General features: G+C 40.9%; 2 protein-coding genes across 4 annotated transcripts; one reads left to right on the top strand and one right to left on the bottom strand.

Moving 5' to 3' along the window:
- Positions 1 to 141: 141 nt before the first annotated feature.
- Positions 142 to 11,393, bottom strand: LOC132568621 (transcription initiation factor TFIID subunit 13). The gene is made up of 4 exons (XM_060234631.1): positions 9,356 to 11,393; positions 7,828 to 7,906; positions 4,486 to 4,583; positions 142 to 716 (listed from the first exon to the last, which is right to left on the bottom strand). Exons 1-4 carry the CDS (start codon positions 9,380 to 9,382, stop codon positions 546 to 548), a joined length of 375 nt encoding a protein of 124 aa, XP_060090614.1. The 5' UTR covers positions 9,383 to 11,393; the 3' UTR covers positions 142 to 545.
- Positions 9,557 to 17,712, top strand: GTPBP8 (GTP binding protein 8 (putative)). 3 transcript variants are annotated; one of them, XM_060234630.1, is made up of 7 exons: positions 9,557 to 9,924; positions 11,215 to 11,651; positions 12,181 to 12,279; positions 13,308 to 13,438; positions 15,506 to 15,605; positions 16,874 to 16,992; positions 17,112 to 17,712. In XM_060234630.1, the coding sequence occupies exons 2-7, from the start codon at positions 11,316 to 11,318 to the stop codon at positions 17,188 to 17,190; spliced, it is 864 nt and encodes a 287-aa protein (XP_060090613.1). In that variant the 5' UTR covers positions 9,557 to 9,924; positions 11,215 to 11,315; the 3' UTR covers positions 17,191 to 17,712. The 3 variants fall into 3 exon arrangements, with proteins under 3 accessions (XP_060090613.1, XP_060090611.1, XP_060090612.1); XM_060234628.1 differs by having other exon boundaries at positions 9,568 to 9,924; positions 11,195 to 11,651; XM_060234629.1 differs by having other exon boundaries at positions 9,586 to 9,936; positions 11,195 to 11,651.
- Positions 17,713 to 24,522: the final 6,810 nt, after the last annotated feature.

Genomic DNA, 24,522 nt, shown 5'->3' with positions numbered 1-24,522 from the left:
GTACACTAGAGAGCAGAACTTGCTTACTAAGCATGAAAGTGACTCTGTAGTAGAACTGTTAAAAGGATAAATACATCTAGTACCTCTGTTTCAGAAGCACAATTCAGTACTAAAAACAGAACTGCACTTCGAAGCCATTACTGTTGGTATGAAACCTGTTCACATAGGTTTTCATAGTAGAGGTTTAATGAACTCCCTGAACAAAGGGTTTGCAATGAAAGTTCAAGCACGCCCCACTGTATGAGGCCAAGGATCACCCAAACTTATTTCTAAAACTTACTATTATCTTTAAAAGAAAAATGGACAACCAATTTTATATTACATACACTTACAAAATTAAAAAAATTCCTGACACAACTGAGTGAACAAATGTTAACTAGAGCAGTTTTTGTTGGTAGCAGGCAGCCAACTAGGCTTGTAGTTCAAACGAAGCAAGCTGGTCCAGCAGGATCAATGTATTTCCTGGCTCCAAGGAAAAAGTACAGTTCAAAGCAGAAGCATTTTTTATGTTCTGCATGCACTACGAATCTGCTACACAAAAGGCTTCAGGATCCATAATTTGCTTCATCAAATGCTTTTCTAGCCCGTTTCAGTTCTTCATTCATGGTCAACAAGTCTTTCACACGAGCAAACTTCCGTGGATCTTTACGGATCAAGAACACAATATCTTCAACCTGTACTCGTCCTTGCCGTCCAATTGACATTGCTTTGTGGGTCTGGTAAGAAACAATGAATTTAATTCAGAAAACATCAGTTGAGAGGTGATTTTTGCCTGTTCCCAGCTTCCACACTATACTACCATCCCTTGATCCCCAAAAAAGATTTTTGGGACAAACAGTAGCTTGTTGGAAGAAGATAGCCACTCTGCCAACTCCTTACACAAACTCTTCTGCAAGATCCAGCCTCCTCTAACATTAAAGATCAGGGACTGAAGAGAACTTCTGGGGGAGGAAAATGCCGAGCTGAGCTGTCTCTCATAACAGGAGCAGGCTGGAACTTCTGTTTGGGGTAGTGGAAGGCAAATTAATGCCTACTGCTTACTTTTCTCAGTTACAGAATAGTCCAAGACATGCTCAGAAAATTTTAAGGAGATTTACCTTGGCTAAAAGGGAACCCCGGAGGGGACTTCTTTGAGGGGTCTCAGGAGAAGTTGCATAGTCATCGTCTGCAGAACTGCCCAGAGTCATTTATTTGACATAAGCTCATCAGGATCCTAACCTTGGACATTGCTAAACATCTAAAGCTTTGAAAGACCAGTGGAAACTTGGATAATTGGAAGAAAAGGTACAGAAGATTATTTTTTCATTCCGGAGCTATTTATAGCTTAAAGGGACAAAGTTAAAAGGTGGGAAAAGAAAATATAGAGAGCTTGGAAGAAGAGGGAAGGAAGAGGTGAAATTTGGATTTTATAAATATAAAGGACAGTGTTAAAAACTGCTAAAAAGTGAGAAGGAATTTATTGTTTTGTCTACTTGCGGTTTTGGAAGTAAAAGCAGCATCGTCATACTGGAACAGACCTGCAGCACATCTGAGCAAGACAGGAAATATGTCAAGTATTGTGAGATCTCCTTGTGACTTTGTGGTAACAAAAACAGGAAGTAGTGGAAAGAAAACCTACTCTAGGAATATATACCATTGAGAAACATCGGCGGCCATTGCTGGGAGGCTAAATTATAAACATTGTTATAAAAAGAATTCAGGACAGTATAAATTGTTGGAATCAACTGAAAACAGGGTAAGAAGATAACTATTGGTCATATTATTTGTGTGGTCCTCAGAAATTTTTAAAAGGGAAAAGAAATTGCAGGAAGTAATAAAAAGTTGCAGCCGCAATTTTGGAAAATTTAAAAACTTTAAAAATAAATATCTGGACTTTGGGAGCTCAGAGGATGGCGAAATTGGGCTTGCCGTAAAGGGCAAGTAAAGGGCAAGTCCTACTCTTTTGAATCTGACAGTCAAAATGAAAATCGGTGAGATCTAAAATTTCGTTGCTTTTTGAAGGGTTTAAAAGTTTTAAAAATTTATATCTTGGTCTAGGAAGCTCTGAGGAAGGTGAAACTAAGTTTATTATAAAAAGCAAGCCCTAATCTTTTGAACCTGACAGTTAAATCCGAAATCTGTGAGGTTAAAATTTTGGGTGTTTTTAAATGTCTGAAGCCAAGCAGCCCCGAAGAAGGGCTCTTTCATTGGAGAAGATGCAGGAACAATTGGACGCGATGGAAGCCAGAATGATGAGAGGGGTAAGGAAGATGATAGATTAATCGAAAGAAGAAATTATTGCAGAGATTAAAAAGGATATAGAAGATCTCAGAAAGGAAACTGGGGAAACATCTAAGAAAGTGCAGGAAGAAGAAGGAAAAATGAAAGTATATGATTCCAATCCAATGATTCCAATCCAATGAAAGTATATGATTCCAATGAAAGTATATGACAATCCATGACTGCAAATTGATGGAAACTCAGATACGTCTGAGAGGAGTACCTGAAGTGGAGGATGGTGACTAGAAAGGATATATAATAAAAATAATTGCAGAATTTTTAGATGAAGATCCTGAAGAGACTAAAAATATGTATGACTATGTGTACAGAGTGAATTCACTTTTTGCCAAGAAAAATAATCTACCAAGAAATGTTGTTATAAGATATATGACAAAGAAAATGGTGGGAAGGATCATGAATAAAAATTTTGAAAAGGCACTGATTTTTTTTTTTGCTAAAAAATTGGCAAAGATGAATAATAAGATGCTAGACAGATGTTGGAAATGTAAAAAGCATGAAGGTTCTTTCTACCATATGTGGTGGACTTGTGAAAGAGCTAAAATGTTTTGGCAGATGATTCAGCAAGAGATTTCTAAGATCTTGGGATATGAGTTTAACAAAGCTGCAGAGACTTTTCTGTTGGGACTACAAATGGAAACATTTCCAAAAGAAGATAGACATTGTAGGCGCAGTTGTGGAAGCAAGAAAAAATTCCAGAAAAATGGGATTGGATTATAAAAGTTATGACATGGAGTGAAATGGACAAATTAACAAGAATATTAAGAGACTATGATTTGGAAGTTTTTAAGATGGAGTGGAAGAAGTTCAGAAGATACGTAGAAAAAGAGTGGAAAATAAAAGGACATTGGACAATTTTTGATAATGATTAAGTTTTAAAAGAAGAATATAACTTTTGGTTTTCTTAATAGTTAAGGGTACCTTTAATATTTGGGATTTTTTAAAGTAAATAACACTGGTGGGGGTCAAATAACGGGGGGAGGGGTGGGGGAAAAGTAAGATATGGGATAGATAAATTTTTCTTTAAGTTGTAAGATATTGATATAGATTTGCTACCATATGTTACCAATAAAATTGTTTATACACAAAAAAAGATCAGGGACTGAAGTTAGTAAGTTAATATCTGACACACTTGGAAGCAAGTTCTGTTGGACCCAAACTTACTTCCTGGTAAACAAAGGGAATCAAGCTGTAAAATCTGGTGTGCTAGCAAATGAATGCTCTTCCCTTGGGATGCACACATCAGCATACGAATGTATGTATGGTGGCCTGCATTCTTGATGCAGCAGCAGAACTTTTAACTCTGCACAACCAAGAATAAAAGGTTTAATGTCTTAATATAAGTATTGGGGAAGTCAATGTTACATCTTTGAAAAATCAGACACTTCTGTTGCACAAATTAAGGATGCTGGGTTTAGACATGGACATGATAGATTTAAATCCTCAGCTATGGAACCCATAGACTGCTGATGTAACTATTCCTGAACCCAATTTTCTCACAAGTTTACTACAAAAACACAGTTCTTGGGACGATATGAAATCAGAATTCTATTCTTAAACATTAAGGGGGGGCATCTTCCATATACTACAATCTGAAAAGACTACTGAATATTTTTTTTAATTGGGAGAAGACTACAACATACTTTACATGGATAAGGCCCACACTGAATGGGTAGCATCCTGTTAAAGGATCACTGATACCAGGACTGATAAAAAGCTGTATCCATAACATTGCTCTCCCTTCCTCCAAACCACTATGAGTCAGAGTAGACAGCACTTGCCTATGAGGGGCATCTGAACAATTCAGCCTGCAGACAAATTTAAATATGCTGCACATGATGCAGTCCTCTCTCATGACTACCATCCCATATGAAGAACTTTCTACATGTGGAAAATTTATTGTTTGGGTTACATCTCCCTAACATGTTCAAAAAAGTAAGAGATTCTGGCCTGGCCTTTGGGTATTTTTAAACAGCCACCCATGTAAATGGAGAAGACTACATTCAGGTGGACACATGGTGCAATCTCTTTACAGGCAATTTTCTGCCTGCCTTTCACCCAGGCAACATGTTTTAGCATGAGTACAGGTCTTTCCCTCAAGTGTTTCTAGCCTCAGTTTCAAGTTAAACTAAAACACAGGAAGAAAACAACCCAAGTCCCATTACTCTGGCTACCCCACTTCAGTGCAACTATACCAGTAAGACCTACCATTTCTGTGATGAATTCAATGACCAGATCTTCAAGAATATCCACAGATTCAGTGTAAGGATTCTGGTCATCTCCAAAGCCATACATCATGCATCTCACTGTGGAAACAAAAAAACCTCCTATGGTGTCATGTAGAGTGCAAGCACCCTGTCTTCATTAACTGATCATAAGTGTAAATAAATAAGATTCTCCCAAAATCTTTAAGCAAGCTAATTTCAAATACACTAATATAAAAACACCACATAGTGAATTTCTGTAGAGTTCTTAAGCACTACAAAAATTGACAATGTCAACTGACAATCATATGTATGTTTTCAAGCTCAGATTAATAAAGAAATGTTAAAAAAGATAAGGAAATGGCAAAGAAACTAAATGAATTCCTTGTCTGTTTTTTCACTGTGGAAAATGGGCACATACCCACACCAGAGCTGCTGTTTTGGGGAACAGTTTCTGAAGAATTTGATTAAATGAAAGGGACAGGATACTCGGCCCTAGTAAATGCTGCAGTTCTGTGGGATTAGTTTTCTCTGAAGACTCACCAAGCCCAAGTCTGCAGCATCTTACAGAAACTTTTAAAGGCTTTTCAAATTTCATCTGCTATTTGATGTTCAAGTTGGGCTGCACAGTAGCACTTCTATGTGGGGATGTCAGGTGGTGTCTCCTCTGCCAGTTAAGTATATGGGGAGGCTAATGCTACTTATTCGAAGCTTTTGGGGTGGGGCAAACTACCAGTGAAATTAGATAAAAATACATACCAAGTAGAGCTGAAAGGCACTGCCAATTACAAGTATGTATGCTCCACACAGTGATGCTTTTCTTGCCCCACGCTAGCAATCCAGCCAAGGATTCCAACATGGTAAATAGAGCCACATCCCAACACTGGTCTACTGCACTACAGTCTACATATAGCAGTTCCCTAAGTCTGGGGGAAGGAATGGGAAGATGTAATTTGCTCCCCCATTTTTATCATCTTCCACCAGTACAAAAAAGAGTAGAATCCTCCTCACCCATGTTCAGTACTATTCACAGGTGTACACAGGTGCAGAAGTATTCAGAAGAAGATCCATGGTGCAACATCCACAGGACAATTTATTTATATAAAGCTTCAGGAAAACTAACAGCAACAGGTCTTGAGAACCCAACATAAAGGTATTGAGTACCCAGGGAAAGCACGCATCCCAACATGCAGTATGTAGTAGGTGCTCGAAATGGCACTTGTGAAGAAACCAAAAAACCCATGTATAATTGGTGTGTGTGTAACTGTAAATATATGTATTAGAATGAATTTAAGGGGTGTGTGTGTGTATAAAAGAAATTTGAATAATCATGCAAATTTAGGTTTTGTAAAACCTAAATTTAGGTTTTGTAAAACTAATCAATTAGAGGAGGAGGAAAATAGCGCTGTCATATTGGTCCCTTAGCCTGGTTAGAGAGAGACAAATCAGACAGCAGGAGAACATAGCAATTCTATTGGCCCTTTTAGCAAACTTTGATAGCAGCCAATCAAGTCAGATTTTTCAGCCCTCGTGCAATGTATAAGGAGACCTAGCTTAGTCAGCCAGAAAAAAGCTGAGACGAAGATCAGAAGAAATTCAGGAAACAGGGACAGACCTAAAGTCTCAGTAGCTGCAGCAGAGAATCCTCTCAGGAGATGGAAAAACCTGAGAGCTGAGAAAGCTGTAGATGAGGGAGGGCTGAACAGCTGTGGAGATAGCTAGGCCCTGGCAACAGCCAGTCTCAAGGCAAAGACTGTTCAGGGAGCTGCTACATCAAAGACTAGAGGAAAGGCGATTCCTCTCACCCCATCAAAACACTGGCAGAAAAGGCCTCAAAAGACTTTAAGTTGAATTAATATAGAATATTGACAAAGACAGTTCTCCGGTACAGAGTTCTGCATGTCTCTATCAAGTTGGTGTTAAATATTAAACCAGCTTGTTTGGATCTGAGGAGAAACAAGTTGCTATTTTACTTGGAAAGCAACTGCCTAAAATCTAACTACACTAACCAACCCTGAGTAACATGACAGGCACCAAAAAATACAGGTATGAGGACAGACTATTTTAAATCCTATCTGCCAGGTTAAGTTCACACACGCCCATTCACTCAGTGACTAAAATATCAATTGATATTGCATGCACAAAAACAAATGATATACCATGCACAAATACTCCATGCTTAGTTTTCACACTGCTAGCATATTTAAACAATATTTTTCAAGGAGTGTGCAAACAAGCTACAAATCAAATTACAAAATACTGAACAACACACATGCATGCATGATTCAAGTGAGTAGCTGTGATAGTTTGAGCCCAGTGGCACCTTTAAGACCAACAAACTTTTATTCAAGGTGTGGTGAAACTGGCCTGATTCTGCCTCCAGACCCGGTCCCATCAACTCCCTTTTGAGTTGCCAACTCCTGAAGGGAGCTTATCTTCTTCCCACCACTAGGGCACGCTGCCACCACCTGTTCAATTTAGGGGTTCCTGACTGAGAGGAACAGGACTCTCAATCCCCCTTGCCAGTTCTGTGGCCTCAAGGTCCTCTGCCAACCCAGCACCTGGTTAACACAGAGACCACAGTCCTTCTTTGGGAGACCCCTGGAGGATTGGCACCCTTGCCAACTGTATGCCTTCCCTGAACGTCCCTCTAACAGTAGTGTGGTCTAAGGTGGTTGTGGAACCTTGGTGGTACAGAGGGACTACACCTTTTTAAACAGACAAAACATTTATTTAAAATTTATAACTATATACAGGCATTTTTTTAAAAAAGGTGAACAGAAGACATAAATTGATGTAGGGAAAAATGCTCCTTCTTTCCCTACTATACAACTGGCCTTGACCATACCATTCAGAACCAACTCACCAGTCCAATCAAACTGCCTGCTTCCTGCCAAAAACCAATATAAAACCCAGTTCCTGTGCAGGAACTGGTTTTCCCGCCTGCAGCCTTCTGGGAGACCAGCCTGAAAGACTTCCTGCCTCTCTTGAAGGCCTCCTCAGAATTGCTGCTTCCAGACCAGAGGGGAGCGGGGGGAGGAGGAAGAGACTAGGCCGAAGCCTGACTCCAGTTTGATGGCCTCTTCCTGCCAACTCCCAGATAACCATAACCTAAAATGGTGTTTCTCCACGCTTTCGTGCACACGTGACAGCAGATGTGTACTGCATTAGAAGTTTTCTATATTGGTTTATCCATTAGAACAAGTATAGAGTGGTAAAACAGTGATGCCAGAAGATATGCCTTGAGATATCTCAGTAACTTCAATACTCAACAAGTTTATTTGGGGGGGGAAGGGAGATGCCTTAGAAAGGGGAGAACAGTGTAAGCCACATAACAGAAACCTACATTCTTTGGAGAACAACCGTTTCCTTTTGCCCTGTGCACCATCTGGGCCTCCACCAGCTTCCTCAGTATCTTCTTCAAACTAAATAGAAACAAAATCCAAGACAAGGATGAACAAGATGTGCAGGCAGTCTAGATTAGTGTGCCACAGTTAATGAGAAAGGTACTGCAGAAAAGTATAGTTACCACCTCCACCACCAAATAGCTACATGAATAAACAGATCAGTTTGCCACACTTTGGATTTTAGTAGCCTCAGATAAGAGACCTGTTTTTATGTTGTTACTCTGTAAACCATCAGACACCAAGTCATGGTACTAAGCCAGACTGTTACTGCTATATCCAACAGTAAACCAACTGGCCCCTGTGCAGATGACAAAAAATTACACAAGGTATTGTCTGCTATACAAAATACAAGAGTAGTATCTCTATCTAGAAGAGATTGGATTTATATCCCACCCTTCACTACCCAAAGGAGTCTCAGAGTGGCATACAATCTCCTTTCCCATCCCCTACCCACACTGTGAGGTAGATGGAACTGAGAGAGCTCTAACAAACTGCTCTTAAGGGGAACAGCTCTGTGAGAACCTGTGACTGACTGAAGGTCACATCAGCAGATGCATGTGGAGGAGTGGGGAATAAAACCAGGTTCTCCCAGATAAGAGTCTGCACACTTAACAACTACACCAAACTGACTGTACTAAGCTAGGCTTACATCAATGGGCTCAAAAGGATATAATTCTCTTTAGGCTGACACTAAAAAAATCCCCTCAGTTTGCAGAAAGATGTGACTTTGCAAGGTAACGAAGTGGAGGGGGCAACTCCCTTAAAACTCTGCAATGCTCCAGAAGTATCACAATGCTGAGAAAACCTGAGCATCACTTAATGAGGGAACAGGAAAAACAGAGCCAGGCAGAGCCAGTAAGCTATAGTGGTTAGAAGCTGAGCATCTGAGCAAGCAGGAGACCCATGAAGCTGCCTGAGTGACCTTGACCAACCTCTCCCTCAGACTAAACGACCTCATAGGTTTACTGTGAAGATAAAATAGAGGGTTGAATACAACATAAACTGCCCTGAGCTCCAGGCTTAGAGGAAGAACAAGGCAACAATGTACTAAATTAATAATAAACAATAACCAGTTAGCCTGCTCAACTTCCAGAGAGCGCGGGAAATTACTGAGATTTTTTTTGGGGGGGGGGGGGGACGTGGGTGAGGTGGGACGTCCAAACAGTTCCTCCTCCGACGATTCCCTGCAGCTGGTTCGCAGTTTGCAATAACAACATCGGAAACGGGCCTTCCAGCCCACGGGTGTGCAGGGGTCTTTAAGGAAACTGCAGAACCTCCGAGTCTCGTCAGATATTAACCTGCTCCTTGACTTTCTCACCCCACTTCTGCCCGTCAGCCAGGAAACCCCTGCAGGTCTGCCAACGGAGGATAAAACCAAGCTCCTTTTCCCCAGCCCCTCTGTTTTAACACCGCCTGCCTAATCCTGAGCAGGGCTATTCACATTAGGCCAACGCGCATCCCGCTTACAGGGGGGTCTTCCTCTTCATCCGCCATGACTGCAAGAGGCGCTCCCCTCCTGGCTCTTCCCACCAAGCTTCCTGTTAGCCTCACGACTGACTGCCTCTACCCGTTCACAGGCTGTCTACTAGATACTACGGAGCATGCCCGGTCTATTTTGCGCATGCCTCCTCAAATCAAATGAAGTCCCGCCATTGCCCTTTCCAGCTCCTTCTTTTAGTGCCTACGGAGGGAAAAACCTCTTCCTTCCCGTTCGTTCCAAGATGACCCTTAAAACTCGGACAGCCGTTTCGCTGCACAATACTACCGAGCATGCTCAGTAGAGCTACTGAAGTATTTTGCCCTCTTTCTCTGAATCGACAAAGCTCATTCTAAACATGAGCAAGAGCCGTAAACAGAACACGGTGGTTGTTTTTTAAGTTAAAAAAAATTCCACTGCAAATGCAAAGATATAACCGGGACGAAGCGTATAATCTGTCCAGGAAGGAGTGGAGGCCGATTATTTTGGCTTCCGGATCAAGGAGTTGAGAGCATGCGCTGCTGTTGGTTGAGTCCTGGAGTCTGCTGCACAGAAAAGCGTGAGTTTGCAGGCATGTAGTACGTTTGAGTTTCGTTCCTGTGCACAATTCCGTGAAAGCCGCATATGGAACAGAGCAGAGGTCCATCAGTGGCTACTAGCTACAGCATATTGTTGAAACTGTCTGTCTGGAGCAAGTGATGCTCTGTATTTGGTGCTTGGGAGGGGCAACAGTGGGAGGGCTTCTTGTGTCCTGGCCCCACTGCTGGACCTCCTGGGGTTTTTGGCCACGGTGTGACACAGAGTGTTGGACTGGATGACCCATTGGTCTGATCCAACACGGCTTCTCTTATGTTCTTATGGGACTTACTCAGTAATAAGGCCAGATGGGCTTGAGCTGCACTAAGTTCACCTTCCTTCATCAGCTACTTGAGAGACGGCTTCCCGCTCTTCCTACTATTGTTATTTCCCCTTCCATCTTTGTTGATGACCTATAGAGGCTTGTCTTTATACGTTAAATATATACTAATAAGTGGGAAAAGAATTTTAGTTGGTGTTAGGGTTGACAGGTCTTCCCTCAACACCGGCAGGGGAAAGGGGAGTAGGTTTGCCGGATCCAGGTTGGGAAATTCCTGGGGATTTCTGAATGGAAGCCTGGGGAGGACAGCGACCTCACTGGAATACAATGTCATAGAGTCTGCTGGCCAAAGCATCTGTTTTCTCCAGGGGACTGGCCTCTGTAGGTTGGAGGTGAGCTGTAATTCTAATCTAGGAGATCCACGGATCCCATCTGGAGGCTGGTATCCTTATTCAGTGTTAGTGGTCATGAGTAGACAAAATGCTGATGGCTGCGGATTGATTTAATGAAAAGAGTTAAGGGCTGATGAAGTCAACAGTCAGGTAACATTATAGTTTAGGAACATCTAACCTTAGTTCTGATACCTATTAAAAAAAAAAAAAAAGCTGTAAATCTTATTTTAACAAGTGTGGATTTTCTGCCTGCAAATAATAAGTCTTCAAATTATTCTGGAACCACCCCGTTTTGTAAGTTAGGTTCTCATATAAGAATGCTGTTGCTTTCTCTCTTTTAGAGTTATTTTCCCTTTCATCCGGTTCCTAATGTTTGTGTGGCTTAACCTCCATACTAAGATGAACACAGTGCTTTAATATGTATTATTATGTACTTTAAAACTTTCTACTCCACTTCCTCTGTCAAAGGTGCTTGAGGCAGTTTGCAAGCACTTGAAACAATATTTTTAAAATATTGGAAGGGGGGGTTTAAAAGAAAAACTAATTGGGGTTGTAATTGTTATTTTTTTTTTAAAAAAAAGGCTTCATTCTCTTTGAACAGCATTTTCAACTGAAGAGCACTGAGTGAAAGTTTCATTTTTTAAGATAAAACTTCTGAATTAGCTGATGAATCACTTCATTTTGGAAGATCTATGACTGAAGATGGTCCAGTTAACAAAAGCAACAAAGCTTCAAATAATTAACTGTCTATTGCGGAGGCAGGTTGTGGCCAGAGACAGTACCCCAGCCAAATATGCTTCATTTTCAGAGGTTCTGCAGTTACAGGAGAAACAGTACACAGGAATTGCTTCACCTCTCCAACAGCTGACAAAATATATGGCCCCTGGTGTGGACACTTCATGTTTTCAGATTTTCAGCCCTAGCCAGGAGGACATCAAGAGAGCAGAGGCATTTTTCATACCATCACGGCAGCACATCATTGACTATTTCATCTCTGCTGTCCGGATGGATCATATCCCACAATTGTCACAGCCTGAGGTGAGGTGAAGAAAGGGGAGGGTAAACCAAACCTGTATTCCTAAACATGTTTATGGGAGGCAGCAGCATTAAAACACTTCATGGTGAACATTAAATCCCATTAGTTTTAAAATTAGTTTATAAGGCTGCAGTCTTAGAACTACTAGGTTTCAAATTCCATTGAATTCTTCAAACTTCCTTCCTGGTAAACATGTTTATATTTGGGCTGCAGCATAGTTGAATTCATTAAATACAACCTTGTCCAGTTTTCATAATTGATTCCAACAATATTCTGATTTTCTACCTGCAGAACTCCTGATCCTTCTCCAAAATTACCACTCTGTAGATACCATCCTCTGCAGGTTGACTGTTGTGGTTTTATTGTATTTTAACTCTTTTAACTATGTATTTATTATATGAATATGTTCTATTCTTGTACACTGCCCTGTCTTTACAGAGGACAGTTTGAAAATCCAACTTAATAAATAAATTATATGCTTACCATTGGGTGAGCAGGATAAATGTGCAGTAAAACCACTTCTTTCCCTAGGTTTGCTTTTTAGGAAGAAGCAATGTTGGAAAATCCTCCTTAATAAAAGCCTTGTTTGCATTGGCTCCTGATGTTGAAGTTAGAATTTCAAAACATCCCGTAAGTAGTATTTGGTGATGTATTACTTTGGAAGTCTATACTAACTGAACCAAACAGAAAACAAGATGTTTCTGTTATGTCCTGAATTGTTAAGTTAAAATGTAACAGATGGAAATAATTCAGTTTGATAGAGGGTGCTGGAAATTATTTGAAAATCCAGTTCATTGAATGGAAGCTCCAAGAGCCGTGTTGCAAATCCGTGGCCATACTTAGACTGCAGCATCAAATAGTAACTTGCTTATGTGAGCAAACCACCACAATCCAGACAGTTTGCATATCAAACAAATCTTCTGGTTGTGGCTACCACTGGAGTTAATATATATAATAATGGATCAGTTTATAGTGGCTACTATGATTTTGGTTCTCTGCAAACATAATGTAGTTAAACCTGACATCTGGCACTTTAGATCATTAGAATAGTCTGAATTCAGTGGCACCTTTAAGACCAACAGAGTTTTATTCAAGGTATAAGCTTTTGTGTGTACCTTGTGTGCATTCAAACTTTGTTCTACTGCTTACCAACACAGCTGCCTACCTGGATCTACCTAAGACCATTGTACACCAATAGCCACAGGCCAGAGTGTGAAACTGACTTGAAGTGGGTCTTGGACTCTGATTTAAAGTTAATTATGGCACTAACCCTAATTAGCACTGAAAAGAGAAGATGGCAATTTAACCAAAGGAGGAGCACATGGGGCCAAGAAGGAATGTGTGAGTCTGAGGGGCATTCTTGATGTCATAAGCACAATTAACAGATCAGGAAACTTTCATTTAGACGTTATTTTCGTTATTAACAGAGATTCCAACCTGATTTACCCAGCCTCCTTTTCCCAGCCTTTCTCTCCCTAGCACAGTGTATGATTGCATTTTTATGTAAGGAACATTAGATAAATGGTAGATATGTATCTTAAAACACACAGAACACTTTTTTATAAATAGACATTTCAGTAAGGCAGCCACAGTCTCAAGATACTTTGTCTTTTACTTACTAATTGGAATAAGACAAATGCCTTCCCATCTTTCTCCAGGGTCATACAAAGAAAATGAATTTCTTCAAAGTGGGGAAATTATTTACAATGGTGGATATGCCAGGTTATGGCTACAGGGCACCTGAAGATTTTGCAGAGATGGTGGAGCCTTATTTAACCCAGCGCCAGAAGTAAGATAACTCAGAAAGTATCCCTATTCTTGTATTTTAACTTAAATCTTGTCCTTAGGATTCTGTGGGTAGGTTAAACAAAATGGCATTTTCCATCCCATTTTATAACAAGTAGTAAAATGTGATTTTCAGTAGTGAGAGATACTAGTTCACATTCAAAGACAACATGTAAATATGGTGTGACAGTGTAGTATGATGTTCAGCTCTGCGAGACCCCAGTTTCAAATCCCCACTCTGCCATAGAAGCTTGGGCTTCTGCCACAGTTACCTTGGGCTAGTCACACACTCCCAGTCTAACCTACCTACCTCACATAATTGTGGTGATAAAATGGAAGAGAACAATGTAAATTGCTTTGGGCCTCTATGGGGAGAAAAGGAAAGGTTGTAAAAGAAAGAAAAATATTAGTATTATTTTTCAAATACCCTTCACTCTTTCTTAGGGTTGCCAAGTCCAATTGAAGAAATATCTGGGGACCTTGGGGGTGGAGCCAGGAGACTTTGGGGGCGGAGCCAGGAACAAGGGTGTGACAAGCATAATTGAAATCCAAGGGAGTTCTGGCCATCACGTTGAAAGGGACAGCACACCTTTTTAAATGCCTTCCTTCCATAGGAAATAATGAAGGATAGGGGCACCTTCTTTGGGGGCTCATAGAATTGGACCTCCGAGTCCAATCGTTTTGAAACTTGGAGGGTAGTTTGGGGAGAGGTACTAGATGCTATACTGAAAATTTGGTGCCTCTACCTCAAAACACAGCCCCCCTAGAGGCCCTGATATCTGCTGATCAATTCCCCAATATTCCCTAAACTGCCAGAGATCTAGAGCTGTGGGGGTGGGACTTCCCCCACTGGCTGGGGGCGGGGGGAAACCTGTAAAACCAGGAGATCCCTCGCTTGGATCTGGGGATTGGGAAGCCTACTCTTTCTTGAAAGAGGAACTAGAACCCCTAAAATGAGTAAGTTTTTCTGTGAGTTCTCTCACTGAAGATAGTTTGATCATCTGTATCCTGCTGCCAAATGCTAAGGAAGATTTTGCTATAGAAGAGGTAGAGAGATGTGGTACAATAGTTCTCTGTATGGGCTCCTGTGCAGAAATGAGAAGGGTAGGTTTCTCTTGTAGTTAACTCAGTTCTGATTAGAATCATAGTTGGAAAATACCTCCAGGGTCATCTAGTCCAATCCCCTGCTTAACGCAGGAAATTCATAAATACTTCTCCCACACACACCCAGTGACCCTGTTTCATGCCCAAAAGATGCCAACAGGACCCCAAACCCTCATACATTCCTGGCCCAACCAACCTGGGGAAAAACTGCCTCCTGACCCCAAAGTGGCAATCAGCATTTCCCTAGGCATGTAAGAAAGGGCCATGAGAACTGAGCACTGATGCAACCCTTGCTGTTCTCCCTGTCATGATCTGCCTAGATTCACAGAATCAGCATTGCTGTCAGATAGTCATCTTGCCTATGTTTAAAAATCTCCAAAGGGGAGCCCACTACCTCTCCAAGGAAGCTTGTTTCACTGAGGAACCACTCTGTCAGGAAGTTCTTCCTAATGTTTAGCTGAAAACATTTGATTTAATTTCAACCTGTGCATTCTGGTTCGACCTTCTGGGGCAACAGAAAATAACTTCACACCATCCTCTATATGGCAGCCCTTCAAGTACTTGAAGATGGTGATCATATGATACGTATCACCTCTCAATTGTCTCCTCTCCAGGCTAAACATACCCAGCTCCTTCAGCCTTTCCTCATAGGACTCCCTTGGAATTCAGTTATGCTTGTCACACCCTTGTTCCTGGCTCCGCCCGCAGTGTCTCCTGGCTCCACCCCCATAGTCCCAGATATTTCTTGAATTAGACTTGGCAACCTTACCCTGAACAGCTCCTTGAGGCATTCCACATGTCATTCCTCTTCAAGAGAACGAGGAACTGTTCACAGAAACCCTTTGGGTGCTATTTGTCAACCAGTTAGAGATCCACCTAACAGTAATAGGATCCAAACAGCATTTTACCAATTTGTTAAAAAACTGTATCATAAGAAACTTAGTGGGCTTTGTTTTATTTTTTCTAGTTTGAAACGGACTTTCTTATTAGTGGATGGTGTATTAGGAATTCAGCCAGTAGACCATATTGCTATACAAATGTTGGAAGAATTTGGGATTCCTTATGTTGTAAGTTATGCTCTTTGTTTACTTCATCAAATGTGAAAATGCAGTATATTGAAGTGATGATACTCAAATTGTATGTTAAAATTAGAAAGTATTGGTACAGTCTAACATTTTGGCTAATTGTTTTGAATTGGAGATTTAAACCTTTTTGTATCTTATTTTGGTTAATTCACCAATGTATGAAAACTACTTGTTAGACTTTTAACTTTAAAAAAAATCTGAAGAAACAAACAAAACAGCCAAGATTTCTTGAAAATTAGATGTATGTGAATTGGAAACATGTTTTGCAAGATAAGAACATAAGAACATAAGAGAAGCCATGTTGGATCAGGCCAACGGCCCATCAAGTCCAACACTCTGTGCCACACAGTGGCAAAAAATGTTATATACATACATACACTGTGGCTAATAGCCACTGATGGACCTGTGCTCCATATTTTTATCTAAACCCCTCTTGAAGGTGGCTATACTTGTGGCCGCCACCACCTCCTGTGGCAGTGAATTCCACATGTTAATCACCCTTTGGGTGAAGAAGTACTTCCTTTTATCCGTTTTAACCTGTCTGCTCAGCAATTTCATCGAATGCCCACGAGTTCTTGTATTGTGAGAAAGGGAGAAAAGTACAAGATAAATAACATATGTTGACAACCACAAAATACAATACAAGTTGATTTTCAGGGTCTTTACAAGAGATTTTGTTGATTACAGTTGGCATCTTGCAAGGGAGGGGAGTGAGTTTTCACCTGCACATCTTGTTTTAATCCTCATGTCTGTGGAGATGAATTTGGAAATGTGATTGCAAGGTATAACTTTACAAGATGCCCCCCACTTCTAAAGAAGTTGCCTGCCCTACTGTAGGCTGTCTTGTGAAAATATCAGATACTTATCTAAATATCTAACTGGAAGAAGATGGGAAAGACTTACAGAGAATGGAAAATTTTACGTATTGAACCCATTCACCTCCAGTACTCCATCTAGTGCACATTACCTTTTGAAATACTATATAGTGGTAGAGGATCTGACTCTAATGTTTCAGCTTGTGTATCATCATGGCATCACTTCTTCTTGGAGAGAGATAGTGAATGAAATACTAAATTTCATCCCTCACAAGAATCCACATTAGCATGGAGCCTGGAGTGAGGAAAAGCTGAATAGAGGACAAGAGTGTTAAATTATATGTGTTGGATTATAAATGTAATTTGAACTCTAACATGTACTTTGCAAAGCATTCAAACTTTTTTTTAAAAATGCCTCAATTTTTTCTCTCTCAGTTTATATTAACAAAAATTGACAGAGCACCAAAATCTGTGATGGCAAAAAATGTGATTGAAATCCAAGATTTCATAAAGAAGAATACACAAGGGTGCTTTCCTCAAGTCTTTCCAATCAGGTAATCATACATACATTATTCTTACTGAAACAGAGGTAGCAGCTGCATATGGAAGAATGGAAAGAAATAATCACATTCTCTTGATGCTCACAGAAAATCATATGTGTTTGTTTCCACAGTTCTGTGTACTATTCTGGAATCCATTTGCTGAGATGTTTTGTAGCTCATGTAGCTGGAAGTTTTCACTTATCTTCATGACAGTTATTCCTACCTGTCTCTGAAAGGAATGAAGGACTTCCCTGTTTCTTTTTTTTCAAAAACTCTGTAAAGGTTGCAAAATAAATCAGTTTAAGTTCTTTATACAGCTCCATCTTCAGCATTGTACTACAGTGTATACATTTGCTAGGCTAGAACAAATCAATTGCTATATTTTAAGCAATACATTTGAATGAAAGTATGAGCTGAATTTGTATATTACTAAAACCAATGGTGGTCAAGCATCTTTCTGTAATGTCTGGTTCTGTATTTACTTAAGACCCACTGAACTCATTGGGACTTAGATATTAAAGCAAGAATCTGTTGGGTTGCAGTCAATATGTGCTTGAACTGTATATTACAGTGCAATCCTGTGCAACATTACTCTAAACCCATTTGATTTCATGGGTTTAGACTGGAGAACTCTGTATAGAGCTGCACTGTCTGTCTTTCAGTGCTCTTAGGTATGCCTGACTTCCCATGTTGGCTGGGTCTTTTCTTCAAAATAAACTTTTAAAATTGCAACATGTTCAATTATATTTTTGTAATATACAAGTGGGGACCTGTAACAAAATGTTATGTAATGTGTTGTAGTTTAGATTGTAATTGCATTTAAAAAACCCCCAAAAAACTGTGAGGTAAGATTTCAAGGATTGCTGTGCTGGGTACTGCAGGGCTTGAGGTGCTACGGGTGTCCTGTACTACTCTCCTTTTGAGTGCCCTTCCCAAAAGCGGCTGTTTAAATGGCCATTGGTTTATCAATGGATCAGCCTGAGGAACCTTTGTGTGTTTGGTCTCTTGCCTTGCTGTGGAGAATTGGGTGGTTGCAGGGCTCCAGTCTTCTTCAGACCGCAGTGAGTCTACTTTCACTCACAGCACCACAGCTGTCTTTGGCAGTTTATTTCTCCATCAAGGTTGCTAAGGAATGTTTTATAAAGTGGTGTGTACAAACTGACACTGGTTGGAGGAATGTCCACCCATGCATTAATGATACCTCAGCTGTTCTTTTATAACTTCCCTCTGGCTTCTAGTCAGTCAGAAGAGAGAAGCAGTGGCCAAGCAGGTGGGTGGGGGAGAAGGAGTTAGAAGCTGGAGAGGGTGTTTTGAAAGGACAGTGGAGTCAGCAGCTTTAGAGATTGGGGTGAGAACGATCCTTTTTTTTAATAAATTTAAACTTTATTGTAAGTACACAACATACTAACATAAACATAACTGACATTCCTACAATCACCCACACCACCACCCTTCCACCCATTTATACAAGGAGTTTGGGGGCTTTACTATATACAATTTCTATTTTCTCATAACAATTCCCATACTTTTGGCCCAGACATATATTGGTTCCCAAGTCTTTTTACACTCCTACAAATTTCCATCTCTTAACCTTGTAGTCAAAGTATCCATTTCAGCAGCTTCCAATAACTTCGATAAAAATTCTTCTTTATCAGGAATTTTGGGGACTTTCCAATATTTTGCATATAAGATTCTAGCAACTGTAATCATATGGATTAATAATTTTTTCTCGGTTTTTCTCAATTTTCGTTTTCTGTGCTCCAGAAATTGCACCACAGTCCACACTGCAGTGTTTTCAGCACACCCTCAAAGACCTCCAACCTCCCCCCACCCCCCAGCCCCACCCCCGGCAGCACTGCTTTTGTCAGCATTCCATCCAACCTGAAGAGTCACACAAAACTTGCTGATTTTTCTGTAATATCTTGGCTTGTTCTTAGATATTATCCTACAGTTTTAATATTATAATTGTAATGGACCAACACAGCTGAAAATTTAAACAGACCTAAACTTTATTTTTTTGGGCTTAGAAGGATGTAACTCTGTTCACAATTTCAGTGTAAATTATTCTTTCCCTATAAAATGCCTGCAATTTTGGGTGTGTGTTCATCTGCTAAATGTCTTTGTCAGTGGCAATGTGGGAAGAAATGTACTAAGAAAAATTGGTCTTGACCTGCATAGCTCAAGGTAGCCCTATTTGGATGGGAGACCTGTGAGGAGCAGTAGGTTTAGAACTGATAAAAGGAAATATTTCTTCACCCAATGTGAAATTAACATGTGGAATTTACTGCCACAGGAAGTGGTGGTGGTGGTTACAAACATAGATTCAAAAAGGGATTAGATAAACATGGAGTAGAGGTCCATCAGTAGCTATTAGCTGCAAGGTATGGATGGAACACTATGTCTGGGGCAGTGATGCCCTGTATTTTTAGTGCTTGGGAGGCAACAGTAGGGAGGCTTCTGGAGTTTGGCCCCACTGTGGACCTCTTGATGTTACCTGGGTTTTGGCCACTGTGTGACACAGAGTGTTGGACTGGATGGGCCATTAGCCTGATCCAACATGGCTTCTCTTATGTTCTTATGAAGTCCAGAGTTGCTATGCAGAAGAAAGCAATAGCAAACCACCTCTGTTCATCTCTTTCCTCGAAAACCCTCTGAGATTGCAATGTTGGCAGTGATTTGATGGCTCTTCCCACCTCCACCAGGATTAGTAAGGTATAGCTTATACTCTTTTCTCAACAAAATAAAAAATCATACTTTCTCCAGCCCCATGCCTCTATAACACAGTACTATCCCACCCATAGGGGAAGCATTACTTCAAAACAGACCCAAATGGGTTGTCTTCTAATTAGATGGAGGAATTAGCTTTAAGGAGACACAGTGAGAAGGGGTAACTAGGGGATCTCCATCAATGTTTACAAGGACTGTTCCCTGAGAACTCTCAAATAAACCAGGCTGGAAAACCAGAAAAGTATTTATTATTAATAAAAGAATAAAGAGTAAATATATATACATGGGGGAAATACACAAACTAAGAGGAAGTAAAAAGGAGCAGGGGTCACTGGGGATGTATATGTGTGAGGGAGGTTCCAGCATTGTGCAGGGGGTTGCACTAAATGACCCTGGAGGTGCTTTCCAACTCTATGATTCTAGGAAGTGACAGGGAAGTAATTAGGGGTGGGCAATATTTACCAGGTCCTGGAGGTCAAGATTTGTGGGAGACAACGAGGGAAATGGCTAGTGTTTCCTGAAGACATGGAAGAAGCCTGCAAATACATGGGGGTACAATGTTTAGTACTGAGATCATCCACACACTGCACTGGACAAAATGTGCTCAGATATAGGAAAAGTTAGCCCTAAGGCAGTCTGATGTGTGTGCCCCTAAAACAATACCATGAATTGCTTTTTAGGAGGAAAGCAATGTGTTTGGAGATGGTTTTCCCATGGATGGATAAAGACCAAGGGAAACCTGTAATGATTTGCATGAGAAATGCTAATGGCACTTGAGCCTGTCCTGGTGTAAAGTGAAAGTCTTAGTGTTCTTTGATGAGATTGCTGGATGTAAACTAAAAGTTATAATGTTGCTCTGATGATCCCTGAATACAGGATGGGAGAGGTTATTGAACTGTACAAATAGCCTGCTAATTAGGGTGGATAGGCAGGGGAAGTGATGTGGACCAGATGTGATGAGGTCATGTCAAGGTAGGGTATTGCCTTTCCTTGTTGAGATTATCACTTTTGGGGTGAGGAGAGAGATATTAGCAAGTCAGTTCCCTGAATTACCGACCCAAAATAGTTTTTCAGGCTCGTCTCTGACCAGCGTTCATTTTGTTTGCCTCACCTCCATCTTGGTTCCATTTATAGGCTAAGCTGTACAGTGTACAAATGATTTTGGGGGTGATAATTGAAGAGGGGTGCATGTAAGACTGCCCATCTGTAGGAGGGGTCTGGCTGCTAGCAGCATGGAAACTAAGTGTCTCTTTATCTGCACCAAAGCAGTTTGTTAACCACTACAGGGCTGTACTGAGATAATTACTGTCTCTAATAACCCATCTTGTTACAGATAATCAGTCTTCTGATTGAAAAGAGGTCAGAAGTTCATTTGTTCCGGTGTCAAATAAAAACCTTGTATCTAAGACAAAGAGCACTCCCTGTTATCTTTTAAGATTTTTTACATTTAAAAGCAGTCTGATCACTCTTGAAATTATTAAACATACAAGAATCCAACACAAAAAGTATACACATATATCAATGAAATTAGAAATAAAAATATACGTGCAAGCTTGTATTCTATCTATCTGCAGTTTAAAAGGTAAAATACAAGCTCTAAGATTCTCGCCAAAGTGCTTTCAGAGAAGATAAGGTAGAATCATAGAGTTGGAAGGAGCTATACAGGCCATCTAGTCCAACCCCTGCCCAACACAGCATCCCTGACAAGTGTTCGTCCAGCCGCTGCTTAAAGATTGCCAGCAAGGGGGAGTTCACCATCTCCCTGGGTAGCTGATTCCAGTGTTGAACAACTCTAACTGTAAAAAAGTTTTTCCTAATATCCAGTCGATACCTTACCATCCTTAATTTAAATCCATTATTAAGATTCCTATCCTTTGCTGCCAACAGGAACAGCTCCCTGCAGGTGTCTTTGTGAAGACAATCCAGTTTGTTTCCTCTGAAGGTATGATGTAGATACCTTTGAGCACTGAATGCAATTTTCCAGAGAACATTTGTTTCAAAACTGTTCTCTTCATTCCTGTTTCTAAGATTTCATCTGGGCATAAGGTCGTTTATTCATAATAAATTACCTTTCTCAAGGTTGGAACAGTGAGAGCACAGATGAATCAGTTAAAAAACCTGTACATTCGTAAATTTGAAAACTAAATGCAAATTCTCAGACCTGCTGTTCAAGAATCTGTACCATTAGCAATCACCTGAATCCTTTCCTAGTTTCATCCCTCAGTCTTGAACACAATAACCGCACCCTTTCCCCCTTTCTCAGTCCTTACCTGTTGCCTGTGCTGGGTTCTCAAGCAGAGATAAAATGAGTGACTGGTAGACTGCTGTGGTGTTCATCTTCCTACCTATGCCGGGGGGGGGGGGCAGGGGAGGGAAGCGTAGAGCCAGTACATCAAGAGAAGGTCCTTTGGCCCAAGCCAAGGTGGGGTTAAGAAAGTAATGATCAGAACCCTGTGGGGTCTTGGGAGCCAGGAAGTGGGTTGTTACGGAGCTGTTATGTGGGGAAGGGTTTGAAACTAAATTGCAGAATATCAAGTTTAAAAAGAAATGTATGCCAATGTATTTCCCTGTCTCTTTGGGTGTCAAAATCTTATGAGGGTTACTGAAGTCAACCATTGAATAAGCAGCATTTTGTACAAGCTGCTGCTGGCCCAGGCCCTTCTACAGATCAGAGATTCTAGAACTGTTAGTATTGCCAACCTCCAGGTGGTAGCTGGAGATCTCCTACTAGTACAACTGATCTCCAGAAAACAGAGATCAGTTCACCTGAAGAAAATGGCTACTTTAGAAGCTTGTCTTGATGGCAATATCCCAATTAAAGTCCCTCCCTATCCCAAACCCTGACCTTCTCAGGCTCAACCCCCAAAATCTCCACGTATTTCCCAACCTGGAGCTGGCAAACAGAATTTCCTTGTTTTCTAGCTTCACTGCTGACTACTGTGGGGAAGTGTGTGTGCACATCCTAAGACTCCCTACCTTTTATACAGCCAGTTTGGTGTAGTGGTTAAGTGTGAAGACTCTTACCTGGAAGAACTGAGTTTGATTACCCACTCCTCCACTTGCAGCTGCTGGAATGGCCTTGAGTCAGCCATAGCTCTCACAGAGCTGTCGTTGAAAGGGCAGCTTCTGGGAGAGCTCTGTCAGCCCCACCTACCTCACAGGTGTCTGTTGTGGGGGCGGGAAGGTAAAGGAGATTGTAAGCCTCTCTGAGATTCAGAGTGTAGGGCAGGGTATAAATCCAATATCATCTTCATACATAAAAATATTTCAATAAATTCAGAGTTTATGGGATGGGGGAGTTTGAGATAAGTCTGGTGCTCAGCTTAGAACCTGTTTCTAGTCCTACTAAAGCATATGACATATACACAGCGCTTTTCTGGGAGATGACAAAGGGGGCGGTAGGCTTAGACCTCAGTCTCCCAGCTTGGGTTTATACTAGGCCCTTATCCAAAGATGAGGGCTAAGGTTGCCAGATGTCCAGTTTGATAGAATTGTATACTAATTTTCTTACAGTAAAGTGGATCACTGTGAGGTTTGTTTTACTTGTTACCAGATGTGATCGTTATATGTAACTCTAGCAGGTGATGTTCCTGCTTTCCACCCCAGTAGAGACCCAGTTGCTCTTCCCTCCATTTCATCTTCACAACAATACTGTGAGGTAGGTTAAGGTGTAAAAAGGTTGACTGGTCCAAGGCCACCCGGTGAGTTTTCCTAGAATTCACACCTGGGTTTCCCTGATCCTGGCCTGATGCAGTAACTATTATACCACGCTGGCTACCTGGAAGCCATCCCTTTGCAAGAATGTGGGAGTATGTAAAGTCACTTTAAGAAGTTGTGTGTAGAAGATAAGTGGTATAAGCATAGGAAAAAACATGTGCAGAAGACCAGAGGAATAATAGTGTGAGGGGGAAAAATAGAAGGCGAGTGTGTGGGGGCACAGGAAACAGATATGCAAACACATCAGTCTCACTTAAATTTGTCAGCAAAACGTTTTTAGCTGTCCAATACAGAATAACCTATAATTGCATTTTCTGTTATAAAGAATTCTGGGCCATTCTAAATTGGCATTACCCTTGACACCTTTAGAATGATGTTTTTGCCTCTCCTAGCATGAAGGCATCTGCTTTCTGTTTTCTCCACAAGGTGGCAAGAAATATACAAAAAGCACCATGAAATGGTTTGGAGGAATGGTATGAAGCTCAACGCATACATATAGAGTTTCATAAACAAAAGACAGTTTCTCCCCACCCCCACAGTAGTTTTTACCACCTGAAATGCATAACAGGGAATACAATTGAGCTCATGCAGTTACACATGTTTTACACCAGGATGAGGTTAAGGGTGGGATTAAATCCCAGGATGGAATTTAAGGAAGCATTCTATGGATCATGGAATGATTAGATACAATTCCCTGTTGTGTGAAGTTCTGTTTAAACTGGTATTGATACTAGAGTGTTTCAAACAGGTTTGTGAAAATGAAACAGGCATTTGGATATAGGATTTTTTTGTATGTGTGTGGTGGTTCTGAGCACCTTCACAAAGCATGCTACCTTTACTTTGTAGACCACCCGAACTACAAGGAGGTCAGGGCAGAATATATGGTTCCTCCCTCCCCCATTTAATTCCCCCATCCACCCTGTGATTGGCCTAAGATCCAACAGTGAGTTTTGTGGCAGCAGGAGGAAAAAATCCCCATCCATATCTGATATTCTGACCGCTGCATCACAGAGGCTATATCATATTGACCAGCACTTCTGCCTCAAGAGTACACTGTGCAGGAGGATGGAGGGAGGCTTCATAGCAGGGGAGCAGCTT

Source organism: Heteronotia binoei, chromosome 3 (assembly GCF_032191835.1).
Source record: "Heteronotia binoei isolate CCM8104 ecotype False Entrance Well chromosome 3, APGP_CSIRO_Hbin_v1, whole genome shotgun sequence".
NCBI lineage: Eukaryota > Metazoa > Chordata > Lepidosauria > Squamata > Gekkonidae > Heteronotia > Heteronotia binoei.
This window is presented reverse-complemented; position numbering and strand designations above follow the sequence as displayed.

Coding starts and splice junctions, on each gene's coding strand:
- LOC132568621 (XM_060234631.1), bottom strand. CDS start 9,382: ATGGCGGATGAAGAGGAAGACCCCCCT. Junction 7,907..9,355: donor ATGAAGAGGAAGACCCCCCT/GTAAGCGGGATG, acceptor GTTTCTATTTAG/TTTGAAGAAGATACTGAGGA. Junction 717..4,485: donor TTGAATTCATCACAGAAATG/GTAGGTCTTACT, acceptor GTTTCTTACCAG/ACCCACAAAGCAATGTCAAT.
- GTPBP8 (XM_060234630.1), top strand. CDS start 11,316: ATGGTCCAGTTAACAAAAGCAACAAAGCTTCAAATAATTAACTGTCTA. Junction 11,652..12,180: donor CACAATTGTCACAGCCTGAG/GTGAGGTGAAGA, acceptor TTCTTTCCCTAG/GTTTGCTTTTTAGGAAGAAG. Junction 16,993..17,111: donor CCTCAAGTCTTTCCAATCAG/GTAATCATACAT, acceptor TTGTTTCCACAG/TTCTGTGTACTATTCTGGAA.